This window comes from Coffea arabica, chromosome 1c, assembly GCF_036785885.1.
Source record: "Coffea arabica cultivar ET-39 chromosome 1c, Coffea Arabica ET-39 HiFi, whole genome shotgun sequence".
Lineage (NCBI taxonomy): Eukaryota > Viridiplantae > Streptophyta > Magnoliopsida > Gentianales > Rubiaceae > Coffea > Coffea arabica.
In genome coordinates, this window is record NC_092310.1 from 56,215,808 (window position 1) to 56,237,067 (window position 21,260).

Sequence of the window (21,260 nt, forward strand, 5' to 3'; positions counted from 1 at the left end):
CATCTAATTGCTAAGGAAAATGCAGACAAGCCAGTTATTGTAGTTCCTCAGTGACAACAGCAGCATTGTTTGGGGCTGTATACCTTCCATGTGAGTGGAGGAAAAAAGCAGTCTGATATATGACTCAGTCCATCTATGAACCATCTCACAAATCGGTGAGATTCATACACCTTACAAGCAGAAGTAGTTGTGGATGTGAAACAAGGGCCTTTAATTTCTCGCCACCAATAAATTTTATTGGAAAATGACGAGATCACAAGCACAAGAATTGACCCGTAAATGGCCGCAAAGAAAAGAGAAAAGTCTATTACAAATTTACATTAATACAGTACTATAAACAACCCCCAATTGGAACCCAAAACTTGTTTGTGGAGCCTCAGTTGTTATTTATTTTCATTTTGGCAGTTGGCACCGAGCAGTAGCTTTCCACTAAACTAGTGAATGAAAGTCGTCACAGAGAGGCGCAATTATACTACAACAATATAAGGAGGTACAGAATGAAACTGCTGCGCAATTTATCAGTAAAATACTCATGGACATGATGAGAGCAGCCCCTATTTTCAGTCATTTGCAATCTCTCTCTAATCAGTCGGACACCCCTCAAAGAGTGAGCCTCAACTGTAGCAATTCTCATTATTACACCACAGTTTCATTGGCTCTCACCCCAGTTTCCACTAGGATGTAATTAGGGCCTATGAGTGTTTTTTTTTAAAAAAAAATTTTAATCCACCTGGTTTGTTAATTGTTATCCATGACCTAAAAGCTAATCATAAACATAGCTGTTCTGTCACTGAGTAGAACATATCCATGACCTAGCTCCAAATTTTCTTTTTTTAACAGAAGACAGAAATGACCAATTGATTGAATAGAATTTCTCCGTGGATCTCCTTAGATTACTCTTATTGAGCCGGTTTCTCGATGCTTTCTGCTTCGTTGAGTGTAAGTGTGTGTGTGTGTGGGTTTCTACCAGTAGGAAGAAAAACAGAAGACAGAAATGTATTCTGCTAGCTTATGTATATTTGTTTCTAGCATGTAAGGTTCCAGTCTCGAGTGCCATAATTCATAAAAAAAAAAAAAAAACTGGAATTTGGATGCCGACACGTAATTTTTCTAATATATAATTCATAGTTTGTAATCAAAATTATTCATTCCATTTGTAGGGATGCCAATAAAACGTGGTTTAAATGAGGGTACGCCTAGCAAAAGAGATGTCAAATCTAATATCGAAAAAGGCTTTATATTTGCAAACTGCTAACTAATCTCTTGTTGTTTTCTTGCGTTGATTTGTCATTTTACAGAATTGATTCGTGATGTCAACCGTTTCCTTATCTTTAATATCATTATGAAAGACGGGTAATTTTCATCAGTAACTTCAATTACATCCCCCCAAATATTTTTCAAAAGTTTAATGAATTGCTTTCTTTTGTGGAGTCATTCTCCCATGATTGTAGACACTTAAGCCTCAGCCTTTTTTTTTTTTTTTGGGTCTAATTTAAACCTCTGCCTAACTATTCACTGAAAAAGAAAATAGTAGAAAAAGTCCTGAGATTAGTAGGGAAGCCAATATGGCATGCTTGGTTTATGGAAAAAAATGTGTTTGGATAGAGTATTATTTGAAATATTATTTAGAATAGTTACTGTAATATTTTTTATAATGTAATGTATGTGAGATAAAAAGTAATTGGGAATATGAACAGATGGATTCGAAAATGTGTTTATGATGCGAGCGAAATATTATTCGAGATAAATTTGCAATCCAAACACACTCGTACTAGTGGTGTTTACTAGAGTCAACTCCTAGCTATCAGCAGACAAGTCAAATTCATTTTAAAGAACCAGCTTATCTCTGCAAATTGATAATTAATGTCATTTTCCTCACGCTATTTTCTTGTGTGGATTTGATTAAATTGTATGCTTACGTTAATATCGTCAATCAAGACGAGCTGTTTTCATTAGTTGCATCAATTTTAGCCCTTAATATTCTAAAGCGTTATATGCAACTTTACTGTTTTTGCCGTTTAATGAGTTGTTTTGTTTTGTCACTCCTATCACTTATCACCGTTGGCATTTGAACCTCAATTTAACTATTCCTGAAAAAAAAAAAAAAGCAAAAAGAAAAAAAAAAAAAGACAATCTTCTGCGTTTTAGTTTAGCCAGTGAGGTCTAGGAGCGAATATGGCATAGGAATCTCTTGCAATACGTGAAAGAGACGAAAAGACTAATGCACCAAGTAAAAATTGCTAGTTGTGCCAGTACTTATTTTTCATTAAACTGGAAGTTGGAATTCTTGGGTTTTCGGTACATGCCGAATTCAGTGGGGGCTTGGAGATTTACCAAAGCAATCAATGTGAAAAGAAAGCTGGACATTTATGTAATTTGAGCTATGAGCTGTCGCCTTCTCCTGACCCCAGGTTCAAAACACAGGACAAACCCTATTATACTTCTGAATTGTTGGGAGGAGGGAGGGCAAGGAAAAGAGTAGTCCAGATAGATATCGTCTATGAAAGCACTGACGCGAGAGAGAGAGGGAGAGACTGTTGTAAGACTTGAAAAGAGTAATGGTCAAAGAAAACCCCACCAAATGTTCTTTTCATTTCCTATAAAAGTAGACCATGGAGAGGGGAGCACGTAGAGAGGCACAGCACTTTATCCACATCTGTATAAATACGAGCCATCCCTTCAGTTAAGATCATCTTTCATGCCGTATCTGTATATGTATTTGCCATTGATTACTACAAAACACCTCAGCCCACTTGAAAATCTCCTGAGAAAATAAAGGAAAAGGGCAATGGTAGCAGTAGTAGCAAACACCCCACCTCTTTATTTCTGCTCTTTTTGCCAGATTTGCTGAGATCTTCTATCTTGCTCTATCACTCACTCCTTTTCTCTGACTCTCATGAGGAGAGCGACACATCCCGTCCTCTCTAACGGGGCTCGTCTTCCGTGATCTCTGCTCTTTCCAATTTTTACTTTCCCACCTTTCAAAATAGTACTAGTAAACTTCCCTTCGTTTTTGCTTTTCTTCTCTTTTTCCCTTCTTGTTCCCAGAGTTCTATAACTTGTTTCTCTTTCAAGATGCAACTTGCATGAATAGGGTTTGAAAATGGGGTTGATGCATTCAGCAGTGGGATCTAACTCGCCTTCAAGAAGGTATGTTTATTAATGTTTTGTGCCTCTTAGGTCATTGATCATGTGAAACCATATAAGTCAGCTCACTTTCTACTTTTTTCTTGATTTGGTTATAAGGGAATTTCTCCTTCCTAGTGTTCCAAAATCTGGGCAGATTTGCCGATTTGTTTCTAGATAATGTATTTCTCTACCTTCCTTTTTTCCTTTTTCACTCTTAGTCTCAGGTGCGAGGGGGCACATCTCCTGTTTACAGAAAATATGTCTTTCTCTGCATGATCTACGTGAGTTTGATGTCTAACTATATCGTTTTTTGGTCTTATGCCCATCTTTTCTGCATGTGGTCATTTTAGTTATCTCTTTATATTGTTTTTATTTTCTCTCGCTTGACCTCTTCCCTTGACATTCTGTGCTCACTCACTGGTTAGAGGATGTATACATGTATGGTCTTCCTGAGTCTAGGGTTGGGGTTTACTGCAGATGATGCATCCATCTTGGAGAATGCAATGTCTATACTCTTAGATCAGCAATAATTTTATTATAAATTAAAAAAGAAAAGTCTGATTTAGATTTACTAATTTGATTTTAAGTTGTTTGCCGTCTCTCCTACGAAGCAATCAACGTTAAAAGGTACTACTACTAGTAACTGCTTAATACCCTTCGTCTGGCACTAAATAGATCTAGACTGCCTGCCCTTGAATTTCTTATCTAATTCCTATTTCAGAAGAAGAGAATGCATTTTGATTATGCCATTTCTATATTTTTCAGTTTCTTCAGTAAAGTCTTCTCTTTCAGATAGCTTACTTGTTGTCTATGATCCTACCATGTCTAATGAGATCATTAATTTCCTAGGCCGTAAAGAATCTGTATCAGTGATATTAATGCTAAAATCCAATTATCAAGCATTTAACACGATCATAGTCCATTGGCTATCCAATGCCAATTTCTCCTGCCCCAGAGATAAGAATCATTACCGTATAAGAGGGAGAAGGGGGAATCAAAGAAACCAGATTGTGCTTTAGATTATAGTGGGCACTAAGAAACACATAGAGAGTCGTTCTTCCTTCAAGTTAAAGTTACAGAAAATACTTGTAAAAGTTATAAAGACTGTGACAACCGGGAGCTAGATTAGAGGACCACAAAATCTGCTGTTTGGCTAGAGCATAATTCTACCTTGATAGTTAAGCTATCGTTTCCTTGAGTTCATGCTAATAACATTATCTAGTGCATCAAAAGCAGCTATTGTGTGATAATCTATATTGATGACTTGTATGCTGGGATTTTTGCTATTGGAGTTATCCTTGTTCCCAACAGCCTTTGGCCATTGTGATTGCTGGCTGCATTGCCAAAAATTATACGAGGGAGCTTTCTTCAGTCCACTCATGGGTGGGCGGAGGGATTGAATTAGCTGCCGACTCATTCATTCAAACACAATAGAAAGGATCATGGGATTGTGCTACTGTGAATGTGTGAATGATGCGGGAGGTAAACCACATCCTTCTCTTCTCTGTGCTTGGACTGAAGGGAGCTCCCTTTCATGGATTTCTTCTATTGTGTTACCCATAGCTTTATTCGAAATTCTGTGTTGGAAGAGGATTCTCCTATTCTTCTATCAATCATCGCCGGAAGTACATTGCAAATGATTCGACCAAATTGCAGGTATGTTATCATTCACTATATAGCTACTTCAGATGATTTTTGGACTCACACTGGTGCTCTTAATTTGTATGGTTATAGTTAATTCCAGAGTGCACAATTCAACTATTTCCCACTTCCTTACAAACTAGATCTTTCTATGTCACAATGATTCTCTAGACTTTTTAGTAGGATTTTTTTGGCTTTCAACATATATATGCTCAGAAGATGCATCATCCACTATCCTCTTGTGACATTCACATTGTATTTTCAAGTCGGCGAGGATCAAAACCCAAAATGTGCTCTCACAATTTAAATTTCTAATTTGACTTGAAAGGGCTTACTAACTTAAGCTGCCATAGAATTTTGTCAGAGGGACAATTCAGGAGAGCTTTTGGTGCCACAATCCAATTTTCCCTTTCTTTTTACATGATTTCTGCTTGACTTTGACATTTACATACTCAGGCATCATCAAAAGGTAAGCAGTGTAAAATTGAGTGGACGTACACGCTTTCAGGTGTCTTGAGTTTTGGCTCTGAGAGGAGCTTCAATGACAAGAATTCTATCTGAAATTTGACATGCCTAATAGCATTAACAGTTTCTGTATGTCTGAATTTACAGTTAACAAACTAGTTCTGCTTGGGAACCTGGATTGTATTTTGCAAGCTAGGGTTAAGGCCTTCAAGATCCCTCAAATTTCAGTCAGTCTGTACTCTAAATACGATGGTAATAACAATAAAGTTCCTCAAAATGTAGTTAAACAATTTAGAGAAATTCCTTGTATGGTGCCTAATGTTGTGAGATTTCAGATATTGTAATGAAGCTGTTTTCTTTAAAGAAGCCAGTGTACATACCTGATTTCCGGTTACTTTCAGTGTTTTCTTCTTCTCAGGTATGTCCTGCTTGGTTGTTGTTGTTTGTTCAAAAATGGTTTTTGGTAGTAGTACTTTGTTTGGTCTCGTCCTGACAAGCTAGCCCTTTTAGTTTGATCTTGCGCTACATTTGTCCCATTTTTAATTTGAGCGATCAGAGCATTCATTCATTCCTCTCCAGTGAAAGATTTCAGCTAAAAACTGGTTGTAAGAGGTCGAAAAGATTTTGCTGTCTCTGGAGTACAAAGGCATATTAGCGTACTCGTGCGAGCAGTATAAACGCGGTGTTGGACCTGTTGGTTTTTTAGTTCCACTATTCAGTTTTCAGGCCGGTGGGTTGTTTGCAGGAATAAATACTTTCGTGCCCACTTGAAAAAAAGGACCCGGTTTTTGGTCTAATGGGTTTTGGCATTGGAACTTGTATCTAATCTTAAATTTTAATGTAGGAACCTATTAGAGTTTGTTGACATTCGTGAGATTTACTTTGTTGAATATCGCCACTTTCTGGGAAGTGATGAATCTCTCCTGGACTCCTTAATTTAGTCTCCACTGAATGTCTACACATGGGAAAATGTATCAAGTGTTTGTTCTGCAATAGTTTTTTTATGGGAAATAACACTCAAACGAAACGGCAACAGTAGGTAAGGTTAAGATGATGCATTCTGAGAAAGTGGAGGTCGGGTGGGGTAAACAGCACGATTCTCTGCCGCCTCTCCATCCAATTAACGGGGCGGTTTCTTATCAACCTACCTCGTTATGTGTTTCAACAGTACGGCCTTAACCCTAGCTAAGCTGCAGAGCAGGCCACCATGGACTCAGTCCCCCCCCCCCGGCCTCCTCTTTCTCTCTCTCTCTCTCTCTCTCGTTTTCTTTTTTTTTTTTTTGGGTTGGCTTATTGCACTTCTTTTCTTGACCTCCCAACCCATTAAATAAAGTGCCTAAAAATGGCTTTTACTACTGGTTGTGCTCTTGTATGAAGTTTTATATTCTACCAACTACTGTTGTCTCAAAAGATTCTGATGAAGCATCAAGTGGAGCTGAGTAGGACTAGTAGTATTAAAAAGGCTACTTCATTGTGCTGTCCCAGAATACAAAGTACAGGTTTTATTGCATTTTAATCACGTTTTCCTGCAAAACAAGCTCCTGATCAGATTTGATTACTTGTTTCTTTCAAGGATGAGATCTTCTTCTTTTGCTGGTGCTTGCACGAATACTCTTTTTACTTTGCTAAACTAATTTTGGACGCTGTGTTTAGAAGGCACATTTAAAAGCGACTAGCATTGTATGCCAGTGGGAGATGAACTCGGAAGTTTTCGGCATTTCTGCCATTGGTTCAACTCATTTTATTATGCCTAACAACCAGCCACTCGGCTCTGCCGCATTTGCTTTGATTGTTGTTTTTCAATGGATATCGTTTTCATCTACGTAAGGTTGAAATCTCCTTCTGTTTGTTTTGTCAATCGAATCAAAAATAGAAAAATATGAAGGAAAAATGTCATGGTGAGGAACTGTATAAGAAATGGATTATGTACGTGGCTTTGGGCATTCATAACCTTCTTGCACTTAAATATACTACGTGATTGACTTGATAAATTTTCGGCCTTCTACTTGATCGCTACATTAGTTTAAACCTTTTTCGCCACATTCAAGCAAATTCAAGCCGGCCGTAGGCACGCATATAGTTGAATTATGCATCAATTTTCTTTTTCTGATTAATTCATCGTAAACCTGACATGCTTCAGCAACTCAGCCATAATATACTTTCCTCACATAATATTGGTGCAGAAAGTTGAAGAGCAAATAACCCTATATCTGTTAGCAAAATATCATTAAAAATGTAATGTATACATATATGTATTAAGGCGCAGCAAGACAAAAAAAAAAAAAACACGAGATTGCATTTTCCTTGATACCCTTTTGTACATCAGTCTCGTCGATCACCATAAAATTCACAATGTGCTAATTTACATTCCGGTAACACTTGATTGTTCCACTCAGGAATGCAGGGTTGAGGACGAATTTGCCTCCGGTATGGTTTGCAAGGCCGGCTTCCACCGTGACATAGGGTACCTTGAATCATCCTTATCCTTGGTTGTGATGTCCTTATTCCCCGCCAGGCCGGTTTTTGTGCCATTTTCCTTGGGCAGATTCTTATCATTTCTTCCGCTGCAAACAATTGAAGATTTGGGGTTTCTTGATGCTGCTAATTTAAGGAGGCTGTCGTAGGTTTCATCATCCAAGGCTAGCCCACGCGGCAGTAAAAAGTAAAGCTGATTGCAGCTTAGCTGGAAGGATTCTGGGAGTACAGTTTTGTCTGAAAAGCATCTGATGACTTTGTGGTAGGGGTATGCTAACAGAATGTCTTTTACTCGGATGCCTTGTTTGAATTTGAGCAATTCACCGTCTTCTTTGATGACCGGAACTTGCTTGTTGACGGTTGAAGACGGATCACAAATGCAAGATAATGAACTCCCCATTTGGTTTAGCAGTTTAGCTATAGAGATTCTGCAGACTTTTTTTTTTTTGCATTTGGAGAGGGGGGATTTCATGTGGGCATATCAAGGTTTTGTCTTTCGATTTATCCTAAGAACCTGGAAAGGGTATAGATTCGGTGGAGAAACATAAAAAGAGTCTTGTATAGGTGTATATGCTTATTCTCGTACTTTAGGTTAGCGCCAAAATGTCTGTGTTGGAACTCTCTAACCCTCAAAACGACTTTTCGCAAGTAACCAAATGGGTGTGTATTGAACAAGAAGAAGGTTTTGTTTTTCGTTATGATTGGCATATTATTGCATGTGGCTTAACGCCCCAGGCTCTGCCATTTTTTCCTTTATTTCTCTTGGAGGTCCTGAGGTGGGCTGTCTTCAGAGCCTTCTGGGTTTTTCCTTGGCCATCAAAAATCTAATGACAAAATTTTTTATGCCCGGTTTTCTCTTGCGTCTAATATTCCGGTATCATTTAATCCCTTAATCAAATCAAATACTAAGGCGCAACAATTTTTGTACGATGGTTAATAGCTTAAGCATGTCAGGAGAAACGAGGTTCTACTAAGGCTCGGATGGATGGAATTAAAGATCTTGATTTCAAATTTCTCTTTGTTTCTCAAATCTTACCACTACACTAAAAAGTTAATAAATAAATAAATAATTTGAATAAGTTCTAGGTTGATTAATTTAACTAATAATTATAAGGATTATTTTTTCTTACACTGACAGTTTGTGTATACACTATCAACGTTGGATGAATGAAAACTATGCAAAATTTAATTTTGAAATTCAACTTTTACACACATGTCATGAATCAAACGGTGATAGTGCATACACTGTCAGTGTATATAAGATTTACTCTAATTATAAATATGATTTCAATTTTTGTGGTGTTCTTGTTTGCTTTCATATTCAGATTATATATTTTTTTAATACTCAAATGTTAAAATAAATAATCAATCAAAGATTAACTTTTAGTGATTCTAATTATTCTTTATAATTATATCGATTTTGTAAAATCTAAAGCAAATAAGAGCGATGTACATCCTCCCAATCAATTATAGTTAAAACGGGTTTGTGAGGAACATGCCCAAAGGAAAATGTTCCATTAATCGTCACTTAAATGATTTAGTATATCTATCTATCAGCTTATACTCAATTACTAACAAAATGGCATCTCACACCTTTCAGCGTTGTCACGTACCTAATGGTAGGGATTACCTCTTGCTAACCCCACGTCTAAACTAAGTGATGATCCATAGTCACTGAAGAACTCTACTCCTCTTCTCCAATTTCTCTCTACTGCTAATTTTCTTTGAATTCCTTTCTTTTCGGGAGGGAGCCTGGTTTCGATTTGTTATTTTCCTAATAAAGTTTCTGCTAAATTTTTTTAGAGTTCCTAGTGAGAATTTTTGTTCTCCTAATAGTTCCAAGTAGAATTCCTAATATGACTGCTAATTTGTTCTCCTAATATGACTGCAGGGAGGTGGTGGATATGATAAACAAGGAAAATGAGCAGCAAACAAGGGTAGATACCATCCTTGAGGACATTGCAAATATGAGATGTTTGTTTGCAAAATGTACTTTTTCTTTTGTCCATAGAGCTGGAAACAGTTGTGCACATAGTTTAGCGAACTTTGCAGTAAAGCTAACTAAAAATGTTGAATGAGAAGAAGAGTGCTTTCCCATGTGGCTCCATGAGAGTGCACAAAATGATTACAAAGGAAGAAATTCTGATGTATCCAATCTTGTACTATCAAGTTTATGAAATGAAATGAATTTATGATGTTTGACAAAAAAAAAAAAAAAAGTTCCAAGTGAGATTTTGTGTTATTTTCTCTTGTTTTGTTGTTTGAATTTGAATTTACTTCAAATTTGGTTGTCAGATCTGAATTTATTTCAAATTTGGATCTATGTCGACAGATCTCATCATCTTTATTGGAACTTATAACTATTGATTAGTAAATCTGAAGATTGCAACATGCACAGAGTGAGCTGTAGCGATTTATTCTATGAGCAGATTATTTTAAAATTAATGGTACTTTTTAGATTTGTTATTAATATCTCAGGTCTTATGTATCTGTTAAATTGTAGATCTACAATTTTAGTGCATGTTTTATCTGCCATTAGGGCACCGATTTATATCAATTGTGCTGGACAATTCCAGCAATCTGTTAATGGAATGTGTTTTGTTATATATAAAAAAAAAAAAAAAAACAACAACAAAATGGCATCTCAAAAACACACAATAAATCCTTTCATGCAAAGCTTGAGTGCCAAGGAGGACATGGTCCAAATTTGGGTAGACCCAATCGTCAAAAACCCAATCATCCAAACACCCATGATTTGGGCCATAAAATTTTTGAAAATCAGGTCCAACCAATTGTGAGCCCAAACCCTGACTGACCGCATATCCATTGAATCTAACAAAGGAGCCAATTCCACCTGTGAAATCAAAAATTTTAGTTGCACGTGCTAAAAGTGTGATGGATCCGTCGCGTCCGCAACTGCTACTAGTTATCTGTAAGTGTGAGTACAAGCAGGACCACGAGCAGGTGAGAGTGTCTGTGTACAGACGACAAAGTCGGAGTCCAACTGAATATTTGAAACTTCCTGGATCCACAGAAGAGCGTTACATTTTAGTCAAGAATGCTTACAGTTACGTACAAAGCCGCTGACGGCCCAGATAACGACCCACGCCTCCTCTTTGAAAGCGCACGAAATCTCCAATGCACAGAGCAACTCTCAACTTACTCTCAAAATTGTGATTCCCAGTTACTCCAAAATTGTGCTCCAAATTCGCAAGTCTTTAGAGAATGGTGCAATTAGTAACCTATCATGTCAAACTTGCAAATATATCTATACTCTACAACTGGTTGATCCCCTCTTTTCAATAGTAAAAAAAAAAAAAAAAAAAACAGAATTTGCATCCTAACAGAGTATCAACTACAGTATTTAAGAAGAAGCACGCCCACATCAAGCAACAATCTCCTAGAGCTGACTATCTACAGAACCCAAAAGAATGCTTTTATCTGTGGAGCTGTCAAACCCAGTGAATTAGAAAAGAGAGATAAATAAGAACAGCCCCACAATTGCCATAAACCATTGATGCCATAAGATTGAGTTTATAGCAACCAAGAAATTTTTAGAGCGCGTCTGGTCAAAATGTTACATTCTCGTAATACAAGAGAAAACCTAAACTTAACCAAAAAAACTAAAAGTTGGAATCTTCAGTGGCTTATAGCAGCCAATGCAGCTGATATGTAAGAGCTTCCTACCTATGACATATGTGAATGATGAAGATGCATCCTGAAAGGGGAGAACCACAACTATCGAACATGTCTTCACTGTGCAAGAACAAAACAGAAAACAAATTTCATGCCTCCAATTTGATTGCTGTGTCAAGTGAATCGACAGTGCTATTCTGCTGTGTCCATAGTTGCGCATATCTCCCAGGCCTCGACAAGAGAACTTCATGTGGACCTTGCTCTACAACCTTCCCATTCTCCAAGACTATAATCTAACAAATACAGAACAATATCCAAAGTTAGGTGAGCATAAGAACAAAGAGCAGTGAAAGGCCAAAGGAAGAACCAAAAGCAACAGAAGAAAGAAAACTGCTGTACATGAATAAACTGTATCAAGAGATCAAACCAGACATTGCCTTGATTTCAGTAACTCTGGATAAGGGCAATTGTGGTAAGTTAAATTTGCTACAAACTTGTATCAATTAACACTGGACCAAGAACATGATCTTAAACTTCTAAAATATAGTTATCAAATTGCTGCCTGGCAATATAGGCAAATGACATTGGTATGAAGTCCTGGAAAAAAGTGTAACAATAAAGATGTTTGCTCTCCAAAAATTTTACCTCATCACACTGCATGGCCGTCGTCAGTCTATGAGCAATAAAAATCGAAGTCCGATTGTTCGCAAGAGACTTCAATGCACTCAAAATTTCTGCTTCTGTCGAGCTATCAAGGGCACTTGTAGCTTCATCGCAAAGCCTAGCAACATAAACAAAAAAATCATGATGTGTTGATAATACCAAAGACTGATGGTCTACAAAACACTTTTCCATGAATAGCAAGGATGTTATTTCATAAAAGGGTAATCCTGGTGTACGAGAGATACATATATTTGCATTAAAATTAAAAAAAAAATAGTGAAATTCAATTTCTTATCATCAACTTGTTTAGTCATATTCTTCCTGAAGGAAAACTTTCAAAATCATTTGCTTCTCCACATTAAAGGTTGCAATAGGTGGTTCGCCAACTCTCTACTCTTTCAACCAAGGAAATTGAGCAAAACAGACATCATATATTTGCAGAACAGACTACAAGCAAGAGAACTTACAAAACAGCAGGTGCTTTTAGGAATGCACGAGCTAGGGCCACCCTCTGCTTTTCACCACCACTAAGCTGCACGAAAATGGAAGACAAACATCAGTTGACCCAAAGAATCACTAAGATAGAAATCTGCAAACTACATGATTGCATCACCATAGAGATTGGCAATTGCCGCTTAGCTCGAAAGACAAATGTTTACCAGCTAGGCTACAGGTATTTTAAAAAGGGAAAAAAATCTAATGAATTGTGATGCTATTCTTCTCAATCCAAATATAGAATCATTTTTCCAAGATACAGCAACAGAAAGAGTACTGAACATATTGAGATATAAACATCAAGCATAAACAACACCTCAAAGGAATGAATTTTTTCCAAGATAAAACTCACTTTAAGTCCACGTTCCCCAACTACAGTTGAATACTTTTGCGGAAAGTTCATGATAGTATCGTGAATTGCTGCCCGTCGAGCAGCATCATGAACCTGACAAATTCCATAAAAATTTAAAATAAGGAAAGTCATCCAAGGTACCAATCGAGATTATGCATGACAATAGATTTATCAAAAACCTCCTCTTCTGTTGCTGAAAGACGACCATAATGGATGTTATGATATATTGTATCATTGAACAGTACCTGCATTACAACATGCATTGCTTCTGTCACGTATTCTAGAAACCAAATGCCTAAGAATTTAATCTCAAAGTTTCAGAGCAAATAAGAAAAGAGAATGATCTTCCTTTTATTTCAAACTTACAGTGTCTTGTGGAACAACACCAATAGATTTCCGAAGACTCTCTAATGTTACCTTCTGGATATCTTGTCCATCTATTCTTATCTGTCAAATAAAGAAAATACTCAATCAATAAAGTCAAAGTTACAAGGAAAACTTACACACATAACCACCTAATCAAGTACTCCCTCCGTCCCATTGATACTGTCATACATTCCTTTTTGGGCTGTCCCTAAGTATTTGTCCTTAATTGGCTAACATATTTCTATTCAATTTCTTCATTTACCCCTCAGACACTCCTTAAAAGTCCAATGCATGTCTTTCCATGAGTCCACTGCTATTAACATGGAAACCAAACAAACAACTTCTGTAGCGCATGACAGCTGCCTAAAGTAAAGCAACTCAGTGACCTCATTACACGTGCTAGTTAGCAATGAAAATATGAAGTTGAAACAAACATCAGGCTCCACACTTCTTTATATGCTAGTACAATGCTTATAGCTCTTCCAGAGGGTGAAATGGGAAACTAAAGCAAAAACTTTCAAATTCTATCTACTGTTGATAACAATTGCAATTCCCAAAGCGCGACACACATTGTGGGATGGGGGGAGTAATAATCCAAGTCACCAATTAAAAAATGTAGCAAGAAAGATTGCGTTTTTTCTTAAATATGTTTAACACTCTAAGTTAAATGCAGAATTTTTTATAGCCCAATCAAAAAGGATGCAATCATCATGCATGCCAAAGGTAAGATCTAAAAAACTGTCTAACGAATCAAGCAAAGCACTCCTTTCTCTATATCAACGCCACAAAAGGACTAAATCTACCATGGGAAGTATTTAAAAGCATAACACATTAGAAACACATCAGTGTCACATGAAACACGCAATACTACATTTGATTGTAGTGTACTCAGCGAACCTACTTCCACACTGGTACCCCTATGTCTCATGTTTGTTAGTATTTATATTGTAAAGGAGAATAGCATTCTTAAATTACTCTATTCCCAATTGTCTCATAAAGATACCATAATTCCTGGTAAAGAATTAAATTAACAAAAAGAATAAAAGAACCGCTGAAACAAAAACTTTCCATAGGCACATATGATTAAGTTCTGAAAATGTGTCTACTTCGAGAGCACGAGGAAAGGAAGAAAGACAAAAGGTTCTTACATTTCCAGAATCAGTGTTGAAAAACCGGAAAAGCAGTCTAAGAATAGTTGATTTACCTGTCCATCCAACACTATAAACATCAGAAATTTATCTTCAAGCCAGGCAAAATCCATACTATTTTCAATCTTTCTTTTCAACAACTTGGATTGAACACTCAAAAGATAAACTGCTGTTAAAGTTTGTCAACTGTTTTCCATGATTTGATATTTTAGAATTGCATACACACTGACAATGAACCATAGCCTTGTTGGTAAGATGCTTCACTTGTAACCAAGAGGTCACGGGTTTGAGTCATCAAGGGGTTAAATGGGGAACCATTATTGATCCTCTAAAATTAAGGGGGGGAAAAGAAGGAATCGCAAACACACTAAGCACATGCAAAAAGACTGCTTTGAGGCCATCAAGTTCCATATTGCCAAAACAAGCTCAGAATAATTAGTACAGATAAAAAGCCTTACCACTACCACTGGTTCCAACAATAGCTACACTTTTTCCAGCTGGAACAAAAAAAGATACCCCATTGAGAATCTTTCTCTCTGGCAAATAACTAAGAGCAGAAATATGAATAGTCACCAACAATGTTTCAAAAACATTCTTCAAATGCAAGACTAAAAGAGCTAAAGCAATAAACTAAACCAACACCTAGCACCAACTAAATAGCAAAAGACAACCAGGAGTGCATCATTTAATAGGTACCTTTTCCCCAAAAGTCATGAAGGTTAGATCATAACATAGGGGAAGCTGAATAAAAGATTTGTAGTTCAATACTATGCTATCCAGAATCTGAAACCATATCGTGGTTCACGAGGTATCAACAATCTCCGAGACTTATTTCTTCTACTTTCCAGTTTTTGTCTAGTCAAAAACACTTTTTACGTTCAACATTGAAGGATTATGCCGGGATTCATGACCATAAAATAAAGAATTTCAAGCCCCTATGCTTTGCAATTTATCTTCTAAAAAATGGATGTTTTGTTTGTAAAACAATTGCCCGCTTTTGGGAAGTCAAAATCTAAATTGAGGAGTAGAAGAAAACCTGAAATGAACTTTGTCAAATTGAATGCTCCCCCTTCGTAACTTCAATGGTTTAGCATCATCTGCATCTCTAATCTCAGCTCTCTCCTATGAATGTCATTTGAGGACAGATATTGTTGATGTACAATACCAAAAGGAAACAAAATCATGAAACCATTGACATCGAGCACTTCTAACTAGTGCAGAAGTTAAAGCATATGCTTCCGAGGACAAGGCATGTTTCCTGAATAAAAAATGCACCTTCAAAGCTTTTGACTAAAGTTGCATAACGTGAAAATAGAAATCCAAGAAACATTATAAAATTTTATCTTCATTTCAGTTATAACCAAAGTAATAAAGGAAAGAACTTAACATTAAATCTTCACTATCTAAATTTTGAGCTATGTATGCTTGACTAACAACTGAGACTACAATTTTTTCTTCTGATCTCTATTAAAAAAATCTGGCTATTAAACCTTAGTTACGCATCACCATTTCATGCCTAAAAATATCCTCAAAAACTGTTCCTTGCAGCCTCTACAGTTACCATCTATCACATTTCTTGTTTGCTTCAAACTCAAACTACTAGTACCCCTTCCAAAATCCTTGAAAAGGTATAGCAGACCCTTAAAAACAAAAAACAGAAAAAAAAAAATCAACTACTGCTACATCATCTTTGTTTCTATAACTAAAAAGTACTTTTCTCCAAAAATTATGCGAAAAAAAGAAGACATAATTAACACAAGATATAGTCTTTATCCATTTTAAGCACCCCAAACCCTGAGTCAATATTCCCTCCTCAAAGAAAGAAAGGTAACTAAAAGTTCTATTCATGTCCTCGACTATGCTTTCAAGTTATGGCTTTCATGAAGGTGCAATAACACCTGGCCAAATGAATGAGAGAGAGAGAGAGACCTAAATTTTTTTTTTTTGGCTCGGTGACAAATCAAATTAAGAAGATATCAAACATCTCCTGCTTGTTGCATCCCACCTCCACCGGTGGTTAAATGAAATTTTCTAAGTTGGTGTCAAAGTTAAGGTCGGTAGGTAGAGGTTAAGAGACCTCAACCTGTAGGGTCAGTATATTTCAGCATGCATGCTTCTTCAGGCTTCCATATGAGCGTGCCACCAGAAAAGAGCCCCTCCTCAATATGCATATGCATAGACAATAGGGAGGACGGGAGAGCTCAAGGAAGTTTAATATCCAATTGATATCATAGTTTCAAAAAATACTAACAAATCAACCTGAAATGCTGCTCAGACACAAGAATAAGGCGTTATAAAGTCCAGCAACTTATTTTCATGAATGCAACCAAGAACTTTAACTACCTATGGATCTAAATTGCAAAGAATAAAACTACCTCGAGCAACTGAAACATGGACTTCATATCAACCAGACTCTGAATGGTTTCACGATATACACTGCCAAGGAAGTTCAGAGGGAGTGATAACTGGAACAGCAGCCCATTTACCATGACCTTTAGGAAAACAACTTCTTAGCATAGTCAAATCAGTCTGAAGGAGAGGAATTTAAACAAGCTAACTTGCAGCTAAAAACTCTACCAGATCTCCAACAGTCATCTGGCTATTCATAATTCCATGTGAACACAATACCATAGCAGCTGAAAGAGCTACACTGAATATCACATTTTGGCCAAAGTTGAGAAGTGCTAGACTCCTCTGCGTTTTTAAAGCAGCATCTTCATATCCTGGAAGAAAGTGCCAATATCACCATGATTCCTGAATTTACTATTTTGAACTCACAAATTCTCGGGGTAAAAAGGAACAATTGATCTTAAGGTATAAAGAGTTCTCAAGAAGGCCACACTGCAAAATTAAACTTACCATTTCTCCCAAACCAACCTCCCTTCCCCCCGCCCCCTCCCAAAAAAAAAAAAGCCAAAATAAAATCTCCAAATAAACAACCAGATTAGAACAAAAAAGGCAACCCAAAAGGAAAACAGAAAAGGTTTTATAGTCTGTAGGCAACAGGAAAAATGTGGAACCACTAACCAGAAAAAATCAAACAAAATCTCCCTAATCAAGCAAACAATCTTAGCAGTAACCAGTCCAATCAAGCCACTAATAAGGGCTACCAGATTGATCTCATTTGGCTCTACAATGTAGTTATGCAATTTTAATTTCCAAAGAGACGAAGAAAATAACTACTAAAAAGTCCCCGTTAGCACCTGTATCCATTTAGTTGATCTCTATCTAAGAGATCAAGCCTCCAAGATATTATTCAACTATTTAACTTCATAGAATGATATCCAGTTTGACATAGTTTGGATTGTAAGTTATTTGGGATATTTTTACTGTAGCACTTTTTGTGACGTGATGTATGTGAGATAAAAAGGTAATTGGGAAGATAAAAAGGTGTATTGAAAATTGTAATGATGATGTAAGCAAATAAAATTGGGGAAATAATGCTCAATCCAAACAAACTCTCGTTGATCCTAATTAGGGTGAAAAATTAATCTAAAATTAAGTGTTTTTCTTCAAAGAAAACTTACTTTTCAGAAATTCATCGTACTTTTCAGCCTCGTATTCCTCATTATTGAAATATTTAACTGTCTGGAAGATAATGGCAAAAGGAGATGTTAAATGCATGATAAAAAAATATATTATCAATTCTACAGTCAAAACAAGACATAAGAAAGAAATCTTTGGACTATTACCTCATAATTGATAAGAGAATCTATTGCTCTTGTATTTGCATCATTATCAGCTTTATTCATTGCCTTCCTAAACTTAGTTCTCCACTAGGAAAAACAGAATTTAAGTACACTTTAGGAAGAAGAAAGATTAGATAGTTTCATCGCATTGGAGTAACAAAGAAACATCAAACATCCTGCATGGGTGAATTTGTAGCAGCTATAGAATACAGAAAAGACTAATGATTGATGAATAATGAATTCATCGAAGGGCTACATTAAGCCCCTCTGAAAGTAGAGATGCACCTTAGCTCAAGACAAACAGATTGACAGAAACTATGAAACCTGGAAGAAAGATCCAGTGGTATCCACAAAGAAATTTGTTTGAGAAGAAAATTTAACTCAAGAAACAGCATTTACAAATCTCAACAGTTTCATCACGTTGGAGTAACAAAGAAACATCAAACATCCTGCATGGGTGAATTTGTAGCAGCTATAGAATACAGAAAAGACTAATGGTTGATGAATAATGAATTCATCGAAGGGCTACAATAAGCCCCTCTGAAAGTAGAGATGCACCTTAGCTCAAGACAAACAGATTGACAGAAACTATGAAACCTGGAAGAAAGATCCAGTGGTATCCACAAAGAACTTTGTTTGAGAAGAAAATTTAACTCAAGAAACAGCATTTACAAATCTCAACTCACTGGAGAATACCTGTGTCACGGTCAAAGTGTAAGCAACATACGTTGCTACTGAGAGGGAAGTGATCCATGCAAATGGAGCTCCGAATTTGTAGGCAAGAATACCTGATACCATGGAAATCTGAAGGCTTCATGTTAAAGGTGTTTAAGAAGTAATCAGAAAGAGAGAAACAAAAGCAATTTAATGCCCACACTAGTGAGAATTCTACCTTGAAGCAACACAACATAAATTATTTAAAGAAGTAGCTAAAATTTAAAGACTATAGGACTAAAGAAACAAAATGCATGAAGTCAATACCTCTAATATAGTCGGTATCAAATTAAATACCATAGACGAAAGAATAAAATTAATTGCACGGCTTCCCCGATCAATAATGCGATTGAGAGCACCAGTTTCTCGACTGCGTGAAGCAAAGCAAGTTTAGAAACATCAACAGAATTTGATGTTATTTTTAAAAAAAATTTAAAAAATCCTAAAATGCATATGCGAGTAAACTTAAATCCAAGGAATAAATCAAAACAGTCATCTTTTGCACACAGGATTGAGTCAGAGAAGGACAGCATTATCTCAAAGATTTATATACACGGCAATAGATGCAATTAAGATGTTAATAATAACACTTCTGAAGAAAATACCTTAGGTGATATTGTAGATCAAGTTCGTGTAAATGAGAGAAAACCTGTAAAGTTGCAAAACATAAGTCAAAATCAAACATACACAGGCAGCTTATATACTTACACATGCAGAACAACTGAAATACAGCCAATCAGAAGCGCACATATACTTATCACTTCCTACGATCAACAATGACCTACTGAGAAATTAGAAGTTGAAAAGACTGATTACAACATCCATTTCTCAAATGAAATGTAGCAAAACAAGGAAGAGAAGTAGATTAGAAGTAAAAGAAAAATTTTCCAATTAATGCTGCTGAATTCCTTAGCAGTGGCACTAACTAACAAAAAAATCCATAGCTCTCTCACTGAAAAGCACAAAAGGGAAAAAATAATTTTTTGGGAGGTTTTTGTGGGTTTTTTTTTTGGGGCGGGGGAGAGGGGAGGGGAATAAGAAGAAGAAGTGTCATTAGTTATTACCCTCCTGGAAACAGATCGAATGGTTCGCAATGCCACCTTAGAGAAAACTGCAGTTCGCAATTCTGGAGAAAAAGAACATGCCAGAAAGAAAATTAAGAACCCAAATTGCAATATTTACAACACGTTATGGTAAAAGTTTAATCTTTCATGAAAGAGAGAAGACAATCCAAAACTCTCATCAATACGTATGAAGACAAGCATCAGCAATTACATCATAGTGAAGTACCGTTGAAAGCAGACGCCCCAGCTCGTGCTATCCCATAGCCTACCAAAACAGCAGCAGGGCTCACAAAAAGTGCTAACATAGTTGAATTAGCAGCATTAAACCCAGCAAGAGCACCAGCATTGCCTGTTGCTATCGTTAACCAGTCAACAGCAAACTTGAACAAGAATGGTACTTGAACATTCAACACCTGAATAAGCAAAAAAAAGCCACAACAAACAGAAATTCTCAACCTTTGATCTCCAAACAAATAAAGCTTAGAACAGGTTGTAATTTTGTTACTTGACATCTAACGAATCGTGCACTTTTTCCCCTTACCTTGGCACCAACCAAGAAACCTAATGCGGCAACGACCCGCAGCTGGAATTCATAATTGTCCTTCATCCATAGGTACTTTGCTAGAGTCTGCAGGATTTTGGCATCCGGAACTTGGTCTGCTGACACCGCTCCCACTTGCTTTGCCAACGTAGGCTTTTTCCCTTGGGCATCATCCCCACTTTTCGTCGAAAACATCTCAGCTCCATACCCATTTGGTATTGACCCCTATTGCCCATTACAAAACAATCCCAGTTAACATAAATAACAGTACAACATTTCACTAGAAGAAGCAGCAGAGGGAATCAGAAACCTTACATGGCTCTGGGGAGAAGGTTTTGCAGGGACATCTGCTATAAAGCCTTTGAGGTTCTTGAAAAAATAGGGGGAAGTTCTGGAAGAGTTCCACGGACTGAATTTTGCGGACAACTGCCTAGCGAAAATTAAGCTATTTCGGGGGATTCTTGAGCCAGTTGCCATGCGAATAGAGCTAATTCCATTTTGGCAGGAATAACGTGAAGGTCTGCAATTGATTAAGGTCTGTGCTCTAGTGAATAAGAGCTCGCCAGCCCTAAAGCACCGGGAAGCGATCGTACCTTGCATTTATCTTTTTTTTTTTTTTTTTTTTTTTGAGATCGATGCTGTTTTTCTTATTTCCTGTATACTAGTTTGTTAATACATTGGCTGAAAGTAAAGGCTCGATTGAGCCTTATGTGTTCGACAAAAGTCCTTTGTGAGATACTTTTGGAGGAGATGGCGGGTCGGTTTTTTTGGCGTCTTCTGACAAGAAACAGTTGACACGGAAGAGAAGCCAGTTCGAGGAGAAATTTGAAGAACTTAAAATAAATTATGTGGACCTTGTTTGACAGAAAATAGCGCGTTTTT

At 36.8% G+C, this 21,260-nt stretch overlaps 1 protein-coding gene across 1 annotated transcript; it reads right to left on the reverse strand.

Annotated features, from left to right (window-relative positions):
- Positions 1-11,211: 11,211 nt before the first annotated feature.
- On the reverse strand, positions 11,212-21,176 carry LOC113731658 (ABC transporter B family member 25, mitochondrial-like). The gene is made up of 20 exons (XM_027257039.2): positions 20,694-21,176; positions 20,379-20,603; positions 20,064-20,250; positions 19,838-19,899; positions 19,379-19,422; positions 19,041-19,143; positions 18,756-18,863; positions 18,063-18,146; positions 17,898-17,958; positions 16,948-17,093; positions 16,746-16,862; positions 15,407-15,492; positions 14,829-14,917; positions 14,371-14,426; positions 13,223-13,303; positions 13,036-13,101; positions 12,857-12,949; positions 12,477-12,541; positions 11,992-12,127; positions 11,212-11,639 (listed from the first exon to the last, which is right to left on the reverse strand). The coding sequence occupies exons 1-20, from the start codon at positions 20,976-20,978 to the stop codon at positions 11,496-11,498; spliced, it is 2,238 nt and encodes a 745-aa protein (XP_027112840.2). The 5' UTR covers positions 20,979-21,176; the 3' UTR covers positions 11,212-11,495.
- Positions 21,177-21,260: the final 84 nt, after the last annotated feature.

Bases quoted from the DNA above. Each gene is read 5' to 3' on its own strand.
- LOC113731658 (XM_027257039.2), bottom strand. From the start codon at position 20,978: ATGCAAGGTACGATCGCTTCCCGGTGCTTTAGGGCTGGCGAGCTCTTA. The intron at 20,604-20,693 runs GTAAGGTTTCTG...AATGGGCAATAG, and splicing joins AACCTTCTCCCCAGAGCCAT to GGGTCAATACCAAATGGGTA. The intron at 20,251-20,378 runs GTAAGGGGAAAA...TTGCTTATTCAG, and splicing joins GTTTCTTGGTTGGTGCCAAG to GTGTTGAATGTTCAAGTACC.